This window comes from Chanodichthys erythropterus, chromosome 14 (genome assembly GCF_024489055.1).
Source record: "Chanodichthys erythropterus isolate Z2021 chromosome 14, ASM2448905v1, whole genome shotgun sequence".
NCBI classification, from domain to species: domain Eukaryota; kingdom Metazoa; phylum Chordata; class Actinopteri; order Cypriniformes; family Xenocyprididae; genus Chanodichthys; species Chanodichthys erythropterus.
This window is the reverse complement of record NC_090234.1, coordinates 35,919,680-35,941,056: the sequence shown is the minus strand read 5'-3', so window position 1 is coordinate 35,941,056 and position 21,377 is coordinate 35,919,680. Positions and strand designations below refer to the sequence as shown.

Here is a 21,377-nt window from a genome sequence, read left to right as displayed (position 1 = left end):
GGAAAGATGACCTTTTTTCAGCTTCCCAAAGAACCCAGCATTAAGGGAACAGAGGATGAAGTTTGTTTTTCCGGGGCAGCAACAGAGTTGTGCACGTATGTTTGTTTGTTTCCGGGATTTCGGTGATGAATACTTTGTAAACAAGTCCCAGTTTGGCGCTGGATTTGCATTTTGCAGGCGTTGAGTAAAGCTGCATCAGATGTCTGCGCGCAAGTGCATAAAATGTAAACATTTTGTTCCCTTTTCATTTATAATGATGTCATAGCTTGCAGACGATCTCTACACCGAAGATGTGCACGCTCGTGATTCTTCAGCTCCGCCCATGGCACTGACGGCAGACACGCCTCCAGGCGCTCAGCTTTTTCGGAAAGACTCTTTTCAGCGTATCTATCTTTTATAAATATGATAAAACTAAAAACTTTTCTGTGATATGAAGGATGCATTGTTACTCTAGATGTACTTTTATGCTCCAGAAAAAAAAATTAACGACTTTGTTCAACTATAATGAATAAAGTTATTATTTTGTTTTGTTTTTTGGCACACAAAGTATTTTTGGTGCTTTATGGTTGAACCACTGTAGTCACATGAACTGTTTTAAATACGCCTTTAGAAGCTTTCTGGACATTGAAAGTCTTGCTGTCAATGCAGGACTCACTGAGCCATCAGATTTTATCAAAAAATCTTAATTTGTGTTCTGAAGATGAACAAAGGTCGTACGGGTGTGGAACGACATGAGGGTGAGGAATTAATGACAGAATTTCCATTTTTGGGTGAACTAACCCATTAAAAGCTCCAGTCCCCGTTCATTGTAATTGCACTGGCAATAACAACTAGTACATTATTAAAATTTCTCCTTTTATGTCCCACAGATGAAATAAAATCACACAGGTTTGGAACAACTTGAGGGCGACTTAATGATGACAGAATTTTTATTTTTGCGTGAACTATCCCTTTAAGGCGATGTGACTTTTTAACAGAAAACAAGAAAAGACTGATGTGTTATGCACTATATTAGTGCTTAGTCATTCTTTAGTTTCCTCTTGATTTGTGTTCAAACAGATTTTCTAGTGTTTTTTCATTGTGATGCAAGGACTTTGCTGTAAACTGTTGTTTTTGTGTTGAATGTCTCTGAACGTGTGTACCAAACCAAAACACAGCTCATTTAGACACCCCGAGAGGTTAAGGTGATGATCTGCCCGTGCGCTTCTTCAGCACACCTCAGTTTGACCTTTAACCTCCGTCTAGCAGCTGAAAAATTGATGAGGTCTGCTCCAACACCAGCGGATGATGAACTGTGTTCCTGTGACGCACAGAAAGGCTTTTGAAAGCTGCCTCCTGCAATATCCTGCGGTTAGGGGAACTCATTTAGCACAGATACAGTGGACCAATGCGTTTATGTAGAGTCTGCATGAGCATTACACCGGGAGAGGTGCTTCAACGCTATGAATGTTCATCATTTTCAATGAAGTCCAGGTGCTGGTTCTGTATTTTAACAATATCCCTGCTAGTTCTTTTTGCATTATTGACTGACTTCTTGCTGGCATAATTGTCTTTACTATCTGTTTTAAGACCTACAGTGTCAAGGTTCGCTTCGCTCCTTGTACTGCCACTTGATGGTCCTCATTAGAACATAACTTGTGGTTTTTAGCTACGCGAGACCTCTGCTTCATGTGGTCTTACTCCACCGAAAGAATGTATTCTGTATGTGTTGCATACCTGCACATGTATTTTTTTCTTCATTCTTTGATTTTGTTCAGTTTGTCCCATCAGTGTTTCTGCTGCAGTACGGTACATGTGATATGTAAGTGCTGGCTGGTTAGTCTACAGAACATAACCGTTCCAGTTCTTGTCTGGTTGAGATCCATATGGATAATCTGCTGCTCAAAAGGCTTTGGCGTATTTCTAAATTACTCCACTGATGTGAGAAGCTAAAATGTGTATAGCTTATAATAGTTTTATTTATTTATTTTTTCAGGGCTTGCAGACAAACCCTGGAAAAAAAAGGCAATATATATATATATTTATTTTGAAGCCCAATTGTGCGTGTGCATGCTGGATTGATTTTGTCATACACTGGATTATTCCAAAAGTGGCCTTGCATTTTTATGGAAACTTGCTCCTTTCGTGACAAAGTCAACAGTGTGTTTTGTTTGATTTTCTCGGTTTTATTTGTTGCCCCTTTGAACTGACTTGTTTACATGGCTTCTTCTTCTTCTTCTTCTAATATGTTCAGTATGCTCTCAGCACTATATACAGTTGCCTGTAAAACACTGACCTTTAGTTTACATAGTACTTTGTTTTAATTGTGTGAGTTGAAAGAAAATGCTAATAAATTGTGATACTCTGTGGGAAATGCTGTCGTTTGTTAATCTGCTTCAACGATGGATGGTGGTTTCAGCTGCTTTGACAGAAATTATATAAACATTGCGCTATGTCCTATAGACTCCCATTGTAAGTTCATACCAGACACTTTTTTTGTCTTTTAAATCATACCTATTTAATTAACTAGCACACATTTAGTAAGAATGTCCTTATAAAACAATGTCTTCACCGTGCGGCCCATCAGATACTTCCACTCCAGGATGTTCAATCGTTTAAATCTTTTGTTTAATCAGTTTTTATTAGTAAAGCCTGTCATTTCTGTTCAAGGATGAGATGAATTTAAGTAGACTTGTCAGTGCCACCTAGGGGACACGTGTCTGGGCGGTGTGATTCTGTCAGGCTTAATTTTTCCATTAAGCCTTAATAATTCTGCAGAAGATTTCCCATGAATCTTTGTGGGTTCTCTCATTTTAATCATGAATTTCCATTCACCAGTAGCCAAATATGTTTAACAAAGTTTGACGTGATCAAACTGACTGAGGAGTGAAGTGGGAAAATTGCTTTATCTGTATCTTTGTAATAAAGAAAATGGTAAAGTTAGATCGCTGAATTTTTGCCTTGTTCTCTTTCTGTTTATATTTCCATCAAAATAATGAGGCCCAGCCTAGATTAGAGTTGATTTAACCTTTACATTGATATAACTGATGTACCAAACGTAGCATATAAACCTCTATTATTTACACAAAAGACGCTAAACTGTATGTTTTGGCTTTAAGAAGGCATTATTGGCATTCAAGCTATTATAAATAAAATATTCTATTGTAGCATGAATTTTAATTAAGTATTTTCTAGATCTTTTGGTGCTCAATCAACATTAATGTTTATTTTTGTCTGTTTCCAGACAAGTTCATTAACATGGATACACTGAATGAATGGATGCATTCATGAATGAGCATGCAAATAAACAAATTAATTAATGTATTTGTATTTTAGGCCATATTTGTCATGCTTTTTTTTCTTCACAGCCATATTCTCAAGCATGACTTGCTTAATACTGATCTGCTTGTTATTATGTGACCTGGTTTAATAACATGGATTGAACACAAGTTGAGTGTTTTGTGTCTTTAGCATGTATAGTTTAGGGGAAATCAAAGTGTGCTGTAATTTCACTTACATGGGTGTAAGGTGAAATTACACTGATGAACACAGGAGGGCAGCAATGAGCTGGGAAAGTTGTATCATTTCAGCTATTTTTGTTAAAGTGGCTTATGCAGTCTATGGGAAATGTATGGGAATAAAATCATTTTAATTACAAAAAATATATATTCTGTATTGATTTATTCAAAAATGTGTTGGTTAATAAAATATTTGTTGGTGAACATCCTAATACTAAAAAAGTAAGGGAGATAAGTTTTCAATTGAGGAAGTTTTCAAGAAATGGAACAAAGATAAACTAATATAATTCAGCATATATTTCAGGACTTGTTTAATCTGAAATAAGAGCTCTTGGGTAGCATGTAGCCCTGCGGCTTTAAGGGAATAGGCGGGGCCTCCTTATAATGGGCGGGGCTGAATCTTTGTCTGGATGTGCGGTGGCCCAGCAGCGTCCCACTGGCAGTGTGGCAGACAGACAGCGTGATAATAAAGGATAGAAGTGAAGGTAAGCTGCTGCACACTTCTGCTTTCTCCGTGTTATTATTAGGCCTCTGATGCATTGATCAGTGACCTAGAGTGAGAAATAAAGGTACGGTTGTAAAAATAGGAGCGAGTCAGAACCTGTTGATGAATAATAATCTCAACATCTTAACCTGAAGTGACGCACAGGACGAAGATATTACTATATGGCTGAGATTATACTCTTAACTAATATGCATATTCATAAATGCAAAACGTTTTTGTGTGGCTTTCTGTTCGTGCCGTCGAGTTGAGAGTAGGATAATATACAGTTTTCATTGCAAATTATATTATAAGCATAACAATTTAGATTGAATTTCCATCAGTTCCCTATTAATTCTTATTAGTCTGTATGTCTTCTTTTGTTTAATAATTTCAGACTGTGTTAAAGTTGCGTAAACATTTTTAGGATCGTCACTCATCAGGTGTCCTGAGAAATGTCATTGTTTCTGCACCTATCCCAACTCCTAAAATCCAGTCCTTTGTTCTATACACTGCCCCTCTCGGTTTTAATGGCATCAGATCACTGTAAATAGGAAATATTCTTCCAGGAAAGTAACATGTCCTACATACCATCTTAAAGTCTTCGTTCACCTAAAATAAAATAAGTAAATAAAAAAAAAATTGTCATTCTAAACCTGTGAGACTTAACTTTCTTTCGCATAACATAGCAGAAGATGAGAGGAGAACGTTGACTTCCATTGTATGTATATAAGAAAAAAAAAAGTATTTTTGGCAGACACTTTTATCCAAAGTGACTGCATGAGATTGCATTCAAGGTATAGATTCAGATCAGTTCTTGCTTTACCTGTGAATTGAACCCATGACCTTGTCATTGCTAGAATTTCTCGAAATATCCTCTCCGTTTCATTTTTGGGTGATTCTGAACTCATTCTATCATTCTAAAACACCAGTTGTATGTTTCAGCCAATGAAAACCATGGCAGCATCATTCAGATCACTTGTGGAAGATTATCCGAAATACATCAAATCATTCGAGCTCTTTCTGGAGCGCTCATCAGAGCACCAGTGCATGCAGGACTTCATTCATAACACACTACCAGACATACTGGCAAGGTGCTTTATCGTTCTTGATAAATATCATATTTTATTAATTTAACCTGTCCTAGCTTTGTAATACAGAATGTGCCAGCAGATTTAACAATGACAAGATATAATAATATTCTCTTGCCCTTATTATATTCACTCTCGCTCTCTCTGCAGCATTGGAGGGGGAAGACCCATTTTCAATGTACTAGGAGTAGGGAGTGGAGCAGGTATACTTTTAATAACAACTGAATTATGAACATTCTGTTTATATCATCATTTCCTATAGGCTATCAGATTTGAATACAGAGTTCTCAGTCATCCATATTCATCTCATTTCCAGGTGAGATTGATCTAGGGATGCTCGCTCAGCTTCACCTGAAACATCCACATGTCAAAGTCAACAATGAAGTGGTGGAACCAAGCATTGACATGCTGCACAAGTATAAAGGTACCAATCATTTTATCGATGCTCATTTAAGATAATCATGTTATGACTTTTACTAACACTACCAGTAAATAAATCAATAATTCTTTCTGTTTAGTTCGGGTGTCGACCACTCCAGGTCTTGATCACATTAACTTTGCATGGAATAAGATGACAGCATCTGAGTTTGAAAAACACTGGCAAGAGAAAAACCCTGGGAAAAAGATGGACTTCATTCACATGATACAGGTTTTGACTTTTTCATTCATTTTATCGACTTTAATTAAAGTTATGTTATTAAGGTCTCTGTATCAAACATGTTTTTTTTTTATGTTTGTAGAATATTAATATTAATCTGTTTAACAGATGCTGTACTATGTCAAAGATCCAGAGGCCACTGTCTCATTTTTTCGGAGTCTGCTAGAGAAAGATGGGAAACTCTTGATCATTCTGGTGTCAGGTACAGTTAGGGTTGGGAATCAAAAATCGATTCCAATTCTGGAATCGGATACTTAACCCCTCTACTGCAGACATGTTGATGGCACATGAAAAAAAAATATTCCACATAATTTTTTGGTTCATTTGGGAACATTTTATCGATTAACAAAAAAAAAAAATTCCCTCCCCCAACCCCAAAATATTTTTTCATTGCCTCAGGGCAACGTTGTGAGACAATGGTACAGAGTCATAGAGAAAATTATCATCAAAATAATTATTATTATTATTTTTTAAATTCAAGAAATCATTAAGTAAAAAGGGAAAAACACTTGAAAGACATTGATATATTGAATTTGATACATGCATATGTCTGTATCATGTAGTGTGCTGTGCCATATAATGTACTTCATGTGATAAGATTTCATTCCGTACGAAACTTCAAAAGCACTTCTCTGCTGAGACATAGTGGTGTATGTTACAATTTTTGCACATCACTTTGGGTGTTCCTGCACACCTAGGAATCTTGCATCTTTCCTTCTTATAATATATTGTGGCCAATGAGAGGTACTCTCTAAAACCTCCTCGAAAAGTACGCCTTATCGCACAACGTTGCCCTGAGGCAGCGAAAAGAAAAACTGAATTTCTGAACATGCAAAATAAAAAAACTTAATAAAACCTGACAAAAGGATCTCTACACCTTCATACACGCACACATATTTTTTATGTACAGTTCAAGTCGTTTTAAATAAGATTACTAAAGCAAATAATATTGCCGCCTTCTCACACCATGTGCTCCTGTGACCATTTGTCAGAACAGGACGTCCCACCTCTTAATGGTGCTTTATATTGACTCCAACACCATACTGAACTGTTCTTTGGTACTTTCTCAACCTTTCTAATTGGTGTAATCATTTAAAGAAAAATGTACTAAACATAGGGCTTAAGAAAACTTTCCGTTGCCTGGGGCAATGCTGTGCTGTAGAGGGTTAAGTTCAGGTATTTTATACTTATTAGAAAATTTCATTTCCGCTTATGAATTCCTGTGTGCACATTTTAATGTAGAAGACGTGAAAAGAGAACTTAATTTGGCACTCGGCATTGTTTTCTCGGCTGCACACTCATCCAGAGCGCGTGCGCAAAAAAACACCTCTCATACTGTATAGTGCGCAAATACTGAGTTTAGTTCTCTTTCGCATCTTCTTGCACTTGAATGGAAAAATAAACAAAAAATTCTGTCAAAATATTCTCATAAACACAGTCAGGTATGTTTTTATGAATGTAAACAGTGGGAAAGAAAATGCAAGTGTAACAGTATATTGGATCTGTGCATTAGGACTTAAGGGATTAGTTCACTTTCAAATAAAAATTCTGATAATTTACTAACCCTAATGTCATCCAAGATGTCCATGTCCTTCTTTCTTCAGTCAAAAAGAAATTAAGTTTTTTGATGAAAACATTCCAGGGTTATTCTCCTTATAGTGGACTTCAATGGCCTCCAAACGGTTGAAGGTCAAAATTAGTTTTAGTGCAGCTTTAAATGATACCAGATGAGGAAAAAGGGTCTTATCTAGCAAAACAATCAGTCATTTTCTAAAAAAAAAAAAAAAAAAACACTGTATATGCTTTATAAACACAAATGATCACCTTGCAAGTGGTTCCGCCATTCCACCTTCCATATTCTTTAAAAAGCTTACACTGTGTGTCCTACGCCTTCCCTATTCTACCTTCTAAAAAAAATAGAACTGGCGCTGCGTTCGTTCCGTAAGTTGAATAGGGAAGGTGTAGGACACACAGCGTAAGCTTTTTAAAAAGAATACGAAAGGCGGAAGCACTTGCAATGCGATCATTTGTTTATATAAAGCATATACATTTGTAGTTTGTTTTTTTTTTAAGAAAATGGTCGTTTTGCTAGGTAAGACCCTTATTCCTCGTCTGGTATCATTTAAAGCCCTTTGAAGCTGCACTGAAACTAATTTTGACCTTCAGCCGTTTGGAGGACACTGAAGTCCACTATAAGGAGAATAATCCTGAAATGTTTTCATCAAAAACCTTCATTTCTTTTCGACTGAAGAAAGAAAGACAGGGACATCTTGGATGACATGGGGGTGAGTAAATTATCAGGAACATTTTATTTGAAAGTGAACTAATCCTATAAAGTGACAGCAGCCTAATAAACCTGCTGCTTCAGTAGATGCTCTGTGATCAAAACTTTGCTTTGGCTCAAAGGCTAAACTCAGTTATGCTTGGATTCAGAAAAAAATGTAAAAACAAATTAAATTAATCAAAATCCATTGTTTGTGTATGTACTGGGTTTAAAATTTGTAGGGCAGTAGGGTTAAAAAATCTGAAAACACAAGTAAAAATGTTTCTGGATTTTTCCTGTTTTTTCTTTCTTTCGGTTCTGTTAAGGAAAAAATTACCATTTTGCTTCTGCTCTTTATAGGTGAGAGTGGATGGGGCAAATTATGGACGACCTTTAAAGAACAGCTCTGTAACACTGAGATCAGCCAGTGTGTCACTACAAGAGATATAAAGACCTTCTTCGATTCTGAAGGCATCCCTTACCATAGCTATGAGCTTGTGTCCCAGATGGACATCACCGAGTGCTTCACTGAGGGAGACCCGGTGGGAGAACTACTGCTGGATTTCCTTACCGAGGTGATGGAGTTCAGTAAGAATGCTCCTGAAGACCTGAAGAAAGGAGTGCTGGGCTTACTGAGACATCCCGACTGCAGTAAAGAGGTGAACGGCAGGATCGTGTTCAACAACAACCTGGGAGTATTAGTGGTTGAGCCATAGATCAGGGATGGGCAACTTCGTTCCTGGAGAACCACTGTCCTGCAGAGTTTAGCTCCATCCCTGATAAAAACTCACTTTCCTATAGCTTTCTGCTAATCCTGAAGACCTTGATTAGCTGGTTCAGGTGTGTTTGATTAGGGTTGGAGCTAAACTCTGCTGGGCAGGTAAACAAATCCTCAGGCATTTATTCTGTAAGCATTAGCGTCATAGTTCTTGGCCACAAGTCATGCACACAAGTGGCCCTTCAGGACTGAAGTTGCCCATCCCTGCAGTATCTTTATATCTCACCTCCACAAGACCTTTGCAGTTAATATTGAGTCTAATACAGTGGGTCTGAAGGCCCATTATTGTCCACAACAATATTGAAAGGCCCCATGACTTTTCCAGTTATTCATGATTTACTGGATATGGATTAAGGATAAGGATTTTTAATCACAATTTCTACCTAATAAAATATTTTAGAGTTTAGCATAACTAGAAAAATGTTTAATCATTAAAAAGACATATGAAGTTGTAAGATTTTTTTTTTATATACATTTTTCCAGGTCTAGAAAAATCACACTTTTAAAATGAGTCTACCTCATATATATGTGTATTTTAACATTTTAGAAATGATCTGTTTCTGTACTGTTTTCAACAGATAATGAGAAAAGTAACGTTTGCATATATTTTTGATGATTCTTTTAAAAAACCTTAAACTACGGTCTCCTCATTCAAGGCACCTGCTGTTCTAAAGCATGTTGTAATATTGTATCAATCATATTGTTATGGGTGAACAAACAGGAAAAGGCAAACCGTAGAGAACAATGCGGAGTTTAGCCTGCATCAACATCAAACAAAGCTTTTTAAATGAAGGCCCATGTATTGTAGGTGACGGTTCATATTCGTAAAGAGACCTTGCAGCACAAACTCCAGTATGAGCAACTCTGTACATGCTTCGTGAAATTTGCCTGAGCAGCAAAGTACAACCTTTGTATATTGACTTATTAACTCATAGGGTCAAAGAGCTTATGTTTTTACAACAACAGTCTTTAATAAAAGAGATGAGATTGCATTGTTTGGTGACTAGTTTTGTTGTTGTGACCGTATACCTCATTTAGGTATGGAGGACCATTTAATGCATAACCAGACAGAACAAAGGTTGTATAAAACTGTTTCAAGGTTAAAGATATGTGTACTTGAAACTTCTACTGCAAGTATGTTTTATTTGTTTACTGCCTGCAATGGGCCTGCCTTCCCTTTTGTGTTTGCTTACAGTATTATTGTACTTGAACTTGAATAATGTCGTGTTTGCCAACATTTGTTGTATTTCTGTCCTATGTGACCACAAAACCTCACATTAAACTGATGTGAATAACTTTTGGAATGTCTTTTGAACCATATACTGTACCAAAAATCCTTTTAAAAACATCACTGCACATTGAGTCATTTGTCTCTGATGAAATTCAGCCATGCTGTAAAACAAAGGTACAGTATAAGTTAAGACAAGTCTTGAAAATGTCAGGATCAGACACTACAGCATTGTATCTGGAGGACATCTGGGAGGTCTTTTGTGACTGCAGAAACAACAGAATTAAACAACCCTTATCAGACATTAAAGACATTGTTACTTTCTGACGTTGCTTTATTTAATCATTTGTTTGTTCATTTAGAAAATAATGAATGGTAAATTCATTTAATAAAATGATTGTCAAACCTCTTACTAACATTACCACCATGTAAAATCTATGTAGAAAATCTATATCCAAATGGTTTTTTTAGGTTTATTATTATTATTATTTTTCGGTGGTGTTGTTTTTGCTAGGATTAAAGTGTATTTAAAAAAAGAAATGCATACAAGAATCCATTCAAATTGGTATGTTAAGTTAAGTTATTAGGTTTCTCTGACATTTCTAAGTAATACAGTGTAGCCTTACTGCAGCATCAATTATTGCATGTAGATTTGGTACTTTCTGGTTTGCGCTTCTCTGAACAGGACTGCAGAAAGAAAACATTTTGCATTTTAATTGACTGACTGTCATCTTTGCTGTGGAACAGTGGAACAATACAATATATAATGTCTCCATCTACTGGAAATTTGTAATATAAGTAACATATAAGCAATTGTAATATATGCAACTTGGTAATTTTATAAGGGGGATCTATATAAAGTCCATTGTGAAGTGCAAATTACAGTACCTACAATCTCCACCAAGGCCTCCTTACGGTAACTAAAGGATCTCATCTCATCAAATTGCCCTAGATGAATAATGAACTTTTGCGCATTCAGTAGCACTTACAAAACATGTTTATCTAACTGAAAATCATTAAAGTGGGCATGAAACAGAAATTATGATCGTCTTTTCTTCCTTATTGTGGCATATATCTGAGTGAAACGGCTTCTCAAGCGAGAAAAAAATGTCAGACGGGACTTGATTTTGTTCATCTGGACTTGATTGAATGGTTGTGGTTTGCTCTTGCTGTGATCTCTTGACAGGTTGTCCTGCCCTCGTGCCAGTAAACGTCATCAGAGAAGAGAAGAGGTGCTGTTTTGATTAAAGATTATGGGGGCACATGAATTACAAAAAATCAGAATTGTCAATTTTGATTTCCTGGTGACTTAAAAAATGATATACATTTCATTTATTTTCATGCATTTGTTAAATTGACTAACAGATGTTGCTTTGTATAACAGGAAATAGACGTTTAGTGGAAAACTGGCCATACCGGTGCTACAGAAACCATGAAGTACAGTCTAATTCAAATGTATAAGTAAATAGAAAACAGACCCATTTTAGTGCATTTAATGTGCCATGACCAGCTTTTCCTTTGTCCTCTTTAGTCTGGGAAAGTTGTGCAGAGGCGTGTTTTCACATCGCAGCCGAATGTTGACAGTGATCAGGGAGTCTTCACAGAAGTGCAGGGGTCATTCAGCCAGCAGGGGCTAAACACTTCATCTCTGAGGTATGGATGAATGAGCACAGTTGCTCTGAAATGAGTGAAGTGTAACCTGTCCATATGTTTGCATAAGGCAGTGGTCTGGCAGAAGTGAGATTAAGAGGATAGCCAGCAGATGGCGCTGTAGTTTTTCCAAACATTGTACCGGCAGGACTTGTCCAAGTGAGGCCAAGCATTCATGCTGAGCACAGTGTTCATGCCCCATTTGTAGTCGGTATACAAGGGTAAACATCAGAATAGGCTCATTCTGATCTCATGCCTTCACCCAAAACCACAGCCGCATTAGTAGAAATTATGTGAAGAATTAGACAGTCATTTTCTAATAAGAACAGCACCTGCCACTAGTTTAGCTGAGTTTCCCCAGTGCTGCACAGATTGAATGAGAGTAATGAACACAATATCGTAACAGAAAACAACAGCAGACTGAATTAAGAAGTATGAATCGTGACACACATGAATAATTGTGGGCCTGTGCTCAATGGTCGACTAAGTAAGCAAGCACAAAGAATTTTAAAAGATTAGATGCATGTATTGTTCCCTAACATTGTAATACTCGCCTGTCCCCAGAAAGATCCTAATTTGTATTTACTTCAGTGTGCGTGCAACTGCTGACACGTTTTGAGAAACAGACAGAAGCATGTGATGACATGTTGATAAAACAGTGCTGGGAAATCTTTCCAAACATTTCATTTTTTTTTTAATTAAAAGTATTATATTATATTAGACTTATATTAAAAAATGGTTTTAGTACATTAAAAATGCATCATGTATACAATGTTATACAATTTAATATATATGTTTGTAACAGGAGTCCCTGCTCTGTCTCTGTATATTGACCTGCAAAATGTTAAAGACCCCTGCTGTAGACTATTAAAGGGTTAGTTCACCCAAAAATAAAAATTATGTGATTTATTACTCGCCCTCATGTCGTTCTACACCTGTAAGACCTTCGTTCATCGTTAGAACACAAATTAAGATATTTGAAATACGATGGCTCAGTGAGGCCTCGATTGCCAGCAATGTCACTGAACCTTTCAAGATCCAGAAAGCTACTAAACACATATTAAAAACAGCTCATGTGAGTACAGTGATATTAAGTCAACCTTAATATTACAAAGCAACGAGAATACATTTGTGCGCCAAAATAACGACTTTTTTAAGCAATATCTAGTAATGGCCGATTTCAAAACACTGCTTCATGAAGCTTCGAAGTTTTATGAATCTTTTATTTTGAATCAGTGGCTCTGATCACGTATCAAACTGCCAAAGTCATGTGAACTATTGAAATTTCAAACACGAAACAAAAGATTCGTAAAGCTTCAAAGCAGTGTTTTGAAAATCGGCCATCACTAGATATTGTTGAAAAGTCGTTATTTTGCTTTTTTGGTGCACAAAAAGTATTCTTGTCGCTTTATAATTTTAAAGGTTTAGTTTACCCAAAAATGAAAATGATGTCATTAATGACTCACCCTCATGTCGTTCCAAACCCGTAAGACCTCCGTTCATCTTCAGAACACAGTTTAAGATATTTTAGATTTAGTCCGAGAGCTTTCTGTCCCTCCATTGAAAATGTATGTGCGGTATACTGTCCATGTCCAGAAAGGTAATAAAAACATCATCAAAGTAGTCCATGTGACATCAGAGGATTAGGTAGAATTTGTTGAAGCATCAAAAATACATTTTGGTCCAAAAATAACAAAAACTACGACTTTATTCAGCATTGTCTTCTCTTCCGGAATCCTTTCCATTGAATTGATTCCATTGAATCCTTTCATCTGTCAGCGCTGGTAATGCACTTTTATGTTTTTGGCGATTAGGACATCCGCGACATTTTGAAGCATCAAAAATACTTTATTCAGCATTGTATTCTCTTCCGGGTCTGTTGTCAATTCACGTTCACGACTCCGCTTCTTCTTCTTCTTTCCTGTTTTACACCGGTTGGCATCCAGTTTATTGGTACATTACCGCCCCCTTCTGCTCCAGAGTGTGGTTCACGACTCCGCAGCGATGCTGCTGATGTAAGACGCTGCTGACGTGTTATCTGGTGCGCCAGAGCTTCGTTTACAGTCTGAGGGAGACACACGCTGTTTTCAAGCTATTCTACATTTGTTTGTATTTTGGTATTGCTATATTTTTTAAAATGGTGCGTAAGTGTGCATGTCGCGGATGTCCTAATCGTCAAAAACAGCGACGGCAACGTAAAAGTGCATTACCAACGCCGACAGATGAAAGGATTCAATGGAATCAGTTCAATGGAATCAATTCAATAGAATCAATTCAATGGAAATGATTCCAGAAGAGAAGACAATGCTGAATAAAGTTGTAGTTTTTGTTATTTTTGGACCAAAATGTATTTTCGATGCTTCAACAAACTCTAACTGACCAACTGATGTCACATGGACTACTTTGATGATGTTTTTATTACCTTTCTGGACATGGACAGTATACCGCACATACATTTTCAATGGAGGGACAGAAAGCTCTCGGACTAAATCTAAAATATCTTAAACTGTGTTCCGAAGATGAACGGAGGTCTTACGGGTTTGGAACGACATGAGGGTCAGTCATTAATGACATAATTTTCATTTTTGGGTGAACTAACCCTTTAAAGTTGAACCACTGCAGTCACATGAACTGCCTCACTGAGCCATCGGATTTCATCAAAAATATCTTAATTTGTGTTCCGAAGATGAACGAAGATCTTAAGGGTGTAGAACGACATGAGACTGGCATTATTTTCATTTTTGGGTGAACTAACCCTTTAAGGTGGCAGCTTACATAAATACTTGTTCATTTGGATGACATCTTTTGAACTTGCATTGAGTTTTAAATATTACACTGCATCGATCCGGCTGTTCTGTGACCAACACTTACATCCCAGCGATGCTCGAATCTCATTGACAGTGAAAAACGGCCATTGTCCATTAATCCACATTTAACTTGAACTCCTTCCCTCCTCCTCCTCCTTTTTCCTTCGATCATTCCTTTTCCTCCCTTTCCCTCCCCTCTCCCTCCTCTTTCATCACTCAGCACTCTTTACATCAGCCATTGCGCCAGTACTTAGACCTCAGTGAGAAGCCAGCGAGACATAAACTGCCCCTTCAATGTTTCAAACAGGCTTTAATAGGCAGAAGCCGAACCATGACCTTGAAATATGGCCTCCGATACAAATCCTGCAAATGGCCGCTGTGGCCGCGACGTATTTCATTCTGGGAAATTAGTGCTGTTTAGCAGCTGCGGTTATATAGTGCCTGTTCTGAGATGGCTATGAATGGTGACCCGCCTTTTGATTGATGATTTCTGCCTTCTGCCTCTATTACCTATTGGAGGACGCCAGTGAAATCACACACTGATGGGCTAGTGCTTCCAGACTCTCTTTGCAACTCCAGTGCAGTTGGGTTCATGAACCAGCCAGGCATTTGGAAATGCTGCAGGAGATTGAAGAGTCGAAATAAGTTTTCCTGACTGTGAAAAAAGGAAATCGAGGCAGGAATTATGTGAGTTCATGGTGCCATAATCAAGATTAGACTTGGTTGGCTCATTAATCTAGAACAAGACTGTGGGAGAACAAAAGAAAAAAAAAAAAAAACATTTATTTCAGGATGGCTTAAATGAATGGGGGAGATTAACTCGGACTGCAATGATTTACGGTTTGTTAATAATACATCACGGTTATAAAACATTATTAATCGGATAGTTTAAAAGGAATCATTACACACATTTTATGAATTAACTCAATTTATCTTTTGATTTCTATCAAAGATAAATATTGAAATTCACTTCATAAATCATGGAACAATTTGTTATTCAATTGACTTGTGTGAATGAGTGATTTGCTGCTAAACTTTTGCAGGTTTTTGTGCGTTTAAGGGCTGAGCGATGGTGCATTGCTGGAGTTAATTAACAGAAGCCATGAGGCAGCTCTTAAGGCAGACCGGTGCGCGCTGGCTTAATTAAGACTCACTGTCAGATGTTCATTTAGTCAATATATAATGCTGCTGGCCTCCTTAACAATGCTCCAGTAATCCTTTTCCCCCCAAAATCATGTCTTGTATAACAGGCCTTGTACTGATGATACTTCAAAACAATGTTCATTGGATCGTTTTTCTTTTGAAATGACTTTTTCATTTTCCTTCAGATTTCATTATACTGTAATTCATTGGCATCGTCTGTCCATCAAAACCACTGTCTATTCAGACGAAGTTTGGGTCAAATCAGTTTAAAAGGATCTTATATCCAGGGCTCCATTGCTTCAGCAAAGTAATAGAAGATCTGCTTCTTTCTTCTAATCGTATCATGTTTTAACTTTGGTTATATTAAAAACCATTCCCATCATTTATCCATTCTGTGAATCTTAAATCCATTCTTCCTCATGGGACCCCCCGTTCAATTGTGCATACAAAATTAAGTTTCAAACTTAATACATTATTTGAAGTCGGGGGTCTCAGGAGTGGCTCCCCGCTTTAATAACATCTAATAAAGTTCCACTTCTCTTCATTTTTGATTCAGCCCACTATGTGCTTCCAGGAGAAAATTAATGAAGACTTCCATTAAACTGTCAAATGAGCCTGTTTTGGATTTATATGACCTGTTTACAACTCCACTGAGGTCTGAGACACAGCAAAGACATTTTCAACCAATTCACATGGAAGAGATCCTTTACCGTCTTGTTTACAAATATTATTAAAGGGAATAATCCCAAAATGACAGTGCACGTCAGGGGCGGTTTCTTCAATAGGGCAATAAGGGCGACGCACCACCAAAGTGAGAAAGGGACGGATTTTTCAATCACATTCAACCACAGAGTTACGCTAGCTGTCACTGTTAGGCTGTTTGTTCTGCCTCTGGATATAGTCCAGTCAGCGTCAAGTCAGGCTCTGTGGAGTACCACCTCTTTTTGGGCAATTTCAGTCTGGCCGAGAATTGCCCCGATTGCTGCCATAGACTTTGCTATCACTAGACCAAGCTCAATTTAAAATTGAACATTGGTCTGGGGAGTTTGTTGTGTATTTCCTACTGCACAAGAGGCGTGATCAATGAGCATTATTCACGCAATTGGATAGTCCTTCAACCAATCAGATCAACGATCCGGGTGACGTAGCCTACTTTTGCAGAGCGATGCGAAAACTCCAGACAGGCTTAGTTTGTATTGGTTTGTAGCATTGATCAGCGGTTTGCAGAAGCAGCAATGGCATCAGGCGATTTTTGCAGGTTGTGCAAAAAAACATGAAAGTGAGTGGTATTTACACCCAGTCGAGCGATTTGTTTGCTAAACTAAAGAAGTCATTTAGCATCGTTGAGAGGTTAAAAGGATTTGGATTGTCGGCCGTGCGAGAGATGTCATCGTGTTATACCCGCCCAGAGCCATAGAAAGAGCTCTGTACCCGCCAATAGTGAACAAGGTGGATAAGCTAGTCTGTGATTGGTTCCCGCAAAAGTGTAACAGATGCAGCAGAAATGAATGTATGGGTTTCCAGGATGAGTTGCCGGGCGAAATCAAAACGCCGGCAGATCAGGTTGGGTTTACCCAGTCTACCATAGACTTCCATTCAATGAACTTTTTTTTTCGAACTGCAGGCACTGCAATGCATTCTCTATGTGTTCCGGGAGAGCTCGCACTAACGTGCCTTCGTCATCATACATAACCTTAACTTGTGCAGCGATTGGTGGAAACAAACATACTTCTATTAATATTTTTTTTAAGCTGAAGTGACATCCAATAATTTCCTCAGTGCATAATTTACATTTCACAGACATATTCTCCATCTGTAAATGTCAGAAAGTCGAGAAAATATTTCCATTTTGCAGTCAAACTTCCGTGAACGAGCGCAATCTGAGTTCAATCTTAGTAAAATACATTTTGCTAAAAATATTTGTCGTTAAATTTGTTTTTGCCATATGCCATAATTTGCCATAATTATGCCATATGTAGAATTTCGAACCTACAACTAAGTGTATTTGTACGATAGTAACTGTATGTGTAAAGTGACTGTTGTAGGGTAATCAAAATAATAATAATAATAATTAGTCTGTTCTTTTGTTTTTATTTATTTTCATTTTTAGTTTAGTGTATTTAACTTCTGCTTTAAAAACATTTTGTTTTTAGATTGTAAAGTTACAATTTTAGAATATCCTAGGATATTCCCCTTTTTTGACCCCTTTTTTGCACATAATATAGCATATACTACACAGTTACATTCATGTTTGTTTTCATAGCCTTCAATATGAACATTGTTTCTAGGACAATATTGGGCAGGATGTGAAATAACATTTTTATAACATTTTAAATACAGATTTTTTTTAGATCCCAGCCCTATGGCATGCTTTAAATACTGAATTTTTCATGTTTTAGATAAGCAGAAATGATACATTATTATATCACTTGTTAAATGATTATTTAATTAACTATGAATCTTGACTTAACTAACATTTATTGCTATTAATTTAAATACGTGTTGTGTAACAGACAGTACAAACTATATATTCGGGTGTTTTTTAAGATGGGAAAACAAATAAGGTTACACTTTATTTTAAGGTGTCCTTGTTACAGTGTAATGTACTGAGTAACAATAATTAACATGTACTGTTAATTGCTCCTGGTATTGAAGAATCGTTTTGAGCAACTTCAAACTTGTTTTCCGAAAAATTCATAGCACTGAAACGGCCCTGGTTAAAGTAACTAATGACTTATTTTTGGCCTCTGATGCTGGATCTCTTACTATTCTTATTAGACATTAGTGCCGCTTTCGACACAGTAGATCATACTCTTTTACTGAATTGCCTTGAAACAGTTTTTTGGTATTTTCGGCACCGTCTTAAACTGGTTTACATCCTATTTGACTGAACGCAGACAGTTTTTGCGTTAGGGGAATACAAGTCTGATATTGGGTCTGTTTACTGGCATCCCTCAGGGCTCAATTTTAGGACCCTTACTTTTTGGTCTTTATTTATTCCCACTTGGTCAACTCTTACGAAATTTGGGTATCAAGTATCACTTTTATGCCAATGACACACTAATCTATACCCAGATAGCAAGCACTTTTGGGCTGATTCCGGCAGAAAAGCGGCACTGTCAGCTCTCTGTCGACACCGATGAAAAGATAATGGGCCATAACTCTGTTGACTGTACACAACGCATCTGGCTGACAGACAGCGTTTTCTTTATGGACCAGTCTCGGCTGAAATAGTTGTACTCGCGGCAGGTCCATGATCTACCGGCCCGAGTTTGTTTCGTAATAGGCGGGCCCCCATATATATAATAGCAAGCACTTTTGGGCCGATTCAGGTTAAATACACCAACATCGACTCATGGTTGAATGTGTTTCACTGGAATTACATTGAGCAGCTTCTGGACCACATCTGACTCGAGGACCAAGCCGAATCTCAGCCAGATCTGGGCTAGAGGAAATTTTTTGTGTCCATTTTCAGTATGGGGAGCGGTTTTGGGCCGGGGACCCAGCCAGAACTGGGCCGGAATTGAAGCAAGGATGTGGCCCAGAAGTGGGCCAGACAATTTTGTGGGTCTGGGTATTTGCTGTAAACATGGTCTTTTTATCTCAGAGATATTGTAAATTGCACCCAAAGCTATCCCTTTCAGCTGCAGAAAAGTTAATATATTTGTTTTCTCTCGTATTTATTACTGAAATGCGCTTCTTATTGGAGTTATTGGAGTTTTTCATGAACTGTCGTCTGCCACTCTCTCAACTCACGGATCAAAATATTTTCACTTCTTCCACTCTCTCCCGCTCATATGCATATTGAGGCGTGTCAGCCGAAAACAACGTTTACTTCCTCCCTGGACTTGATCTTATTCGAGATGATCCATGTATCTTTGGCAGAGCCGGTGCTGTTGTATGTTTTACTGTAGCTCCCAGTGAGAAAGACATTATTCATCACCAAACGATCTTGCCATCCTCAAACAGCCCTATAAAACACAGAGTAATGAGGCTTCTGTGGCTGCTGTCAACCCAACACTGCTTTGTAAAGGATGACACAATTATACTTTACTAGCTCTCCGAAAATGCTGACAAGCTCTAGTTCAATAAAGCACAATTTCTTTTGCTTTTCAGCAGCCGTAGCTCAAAACTGGACATCTGTAGTGTGTACAGGAATCCCCTGCCTTGGTAGAATTAAAGATCTATACAGACTGTCCTTATATCTAAACCTTGCCAGCAAATGGTTGAATTTTAACATGGGAATATCAGCAGTTCTGATATTCAATATTGAAAGGAAATGATGGCTAATATGGACTGTATTGTAATGATTTTTTTTTTTTTCAGCGAACATGAAATCTTTATTTAACCAAATCTCTCCTCATTTTTACACTGGAAACATCACATTAGTCTGAAGCATGAAGTATCTCACTTTAATTTGAATGCCAGCCTTTACATTAGACTCTGTGTGACACACTTAACTTATGTTCAAATGTTCATGTTTAAACATGAGATTGGCTGGCTGTATATTTGTATGTATTTAATTGATGTATTATTGAGGAAGTGCTTGTATAACATGCATAAAATCTCATTTGTGCATTTCATCCAAGGCAAGATTGCGAAATACTGAGTATTATAATGGTGGCTTATTGCTATAATGTGCCAACATTATGATATGAGGCATTTTGATAAATCTTAATTTGAAGCTCTAATTATACTAGTGTACTTTAGTGAATGGTAATCATGAAATCAACGGGGTGGCAGTAAAGTTGATTGAACAACATCAAATTTTAATTCTAATGGCATATGTTGCAATGCGTGATGCCTGAAGCTTTCGGAGGTGATAGTAACTCTGGTAAACTTGTTTATTTATTAGAGGAATCACTCGGTTCTCACTCTCCACTATCAGTGAGGCTTGTCAGCGGCGGAGAGCAGGTGATGCATGAGCCAATATGTTCAGTAGAAAGAAACCAACATCACACATCAGCATGAAAATCGGTTTCTCTTGAAAGAGCTCTGGGCTGAACATACTGTTCTGAAACCATGCTAATCAGAGGTCAAAATCCAGCAGAAGTCTTCTGGAAGATTTTCCAGAGGAGGAGGAGAAACTGTAGTTGAGTATCATTATTGAATCAGACCATAATTGGACCAGTAGTTCAATTAGTGGTGACGTTTATCTCTACATTGCCAGAATTTTGCTAATTGTTATATGAAGAGTTCAGATGCAAAAGCCTCTAAGTGCCATCAGAAATGTTCTTCTAAACTGAGCATTTTTATCAAGCTCGTATGTTTATGTTCTATAAATTCACTTTAATGGCAATGAAAATGACCTATTGACATCAAAGTGAAATTACTGAACCTAAACATACGAGCTTGATAAAAATGCTCAGTTTAGAAGAAAATTTCAGATGGCACTTTTGCATCTGAACTCTTCATATATAGACTACCTTGCAGCAGAGAAGAGAAATTCTACAGTATTCATCAAGGGTCTTTTAAATTCTGAAATCTCAATATATATTCAATTTTATAAAAAAAAAAAAAAAAAAAAAAAAAAAAAAAATGCTTAATCCTTTTAAGTGATTTATTGATAAAATGTAGCAATGTTATGATATGAAGCATTTAAAATCTAAAAATGGATAATATAGATAATATAGATTATTAAATAAATAAAATAGATAAATATTAATTTGATGTTCTAAGGCAGTGGTTCCCAAACTTTTTAGCTTGGAGTGCCCCCTGAATTTTTTTATCTTTCTGAATAACTTTATAAAATAAATACTGTTTTAAATAAAAAAATGTTCA

General features: G+C 37.1%; 1 protein-coding gene across 1 annotated transcript; it reads left to right on the top strand.

Moving 5' to 3' along the window:
* Positions 1-3,897: 3,897 nt before the first annotated feature.
* On the top strand, positions 3,898-10,279 carry hnmt (histamine N-methyltransferase). The gene is made up of 7 exons (XM_067409491.1): positions 3,898-3,982; positions 4,924-5,072; positions 5,220-5,272; positions 5,386-5,493; positions 5,588-5,718; positions 5,836-5,929; positions 8,351-10,279. Exons 2-7 carry the CDS (start codon positions 4,927-4,929, stop codon positions 8,704-8,706), a joined length of 888 nt encoding a protein of 295 aa, XP_067265592.1. The 5' UTR covers positions 3,898-3,982; positions 4,924-4,926; the 3' UTR covers positions 8,707-10,279.
* The last annotated feature ends 11,098 nt before the right edge of the window (positions 10,280-21,377 follow it).

Excerpts from the sequence above, each read along its gene's own strand:
- hnmt (XM_067409491.1), top strand. The coding sequence starts at position 4,927 with ATGAAAACCATGGCAGCATCATTCAGATCACTTGTGGAAGATTATCCG. Across the intron at positions 5,073-5,219 it reads CTACCAGACATACTGGCAAG|CATTGGAGGGGGAAGACCCA; the intron begins GTGCTTTATCGT and ends CTCTCTCTGCAG. Across the intron at positions 5,494-5,587 it reads CATGCTGCACAAGTATAAAG|TTCGGGTGTCGACCACTCCA; the intron begins GTACCAATCATT and ends CTTTCTGTTTAG.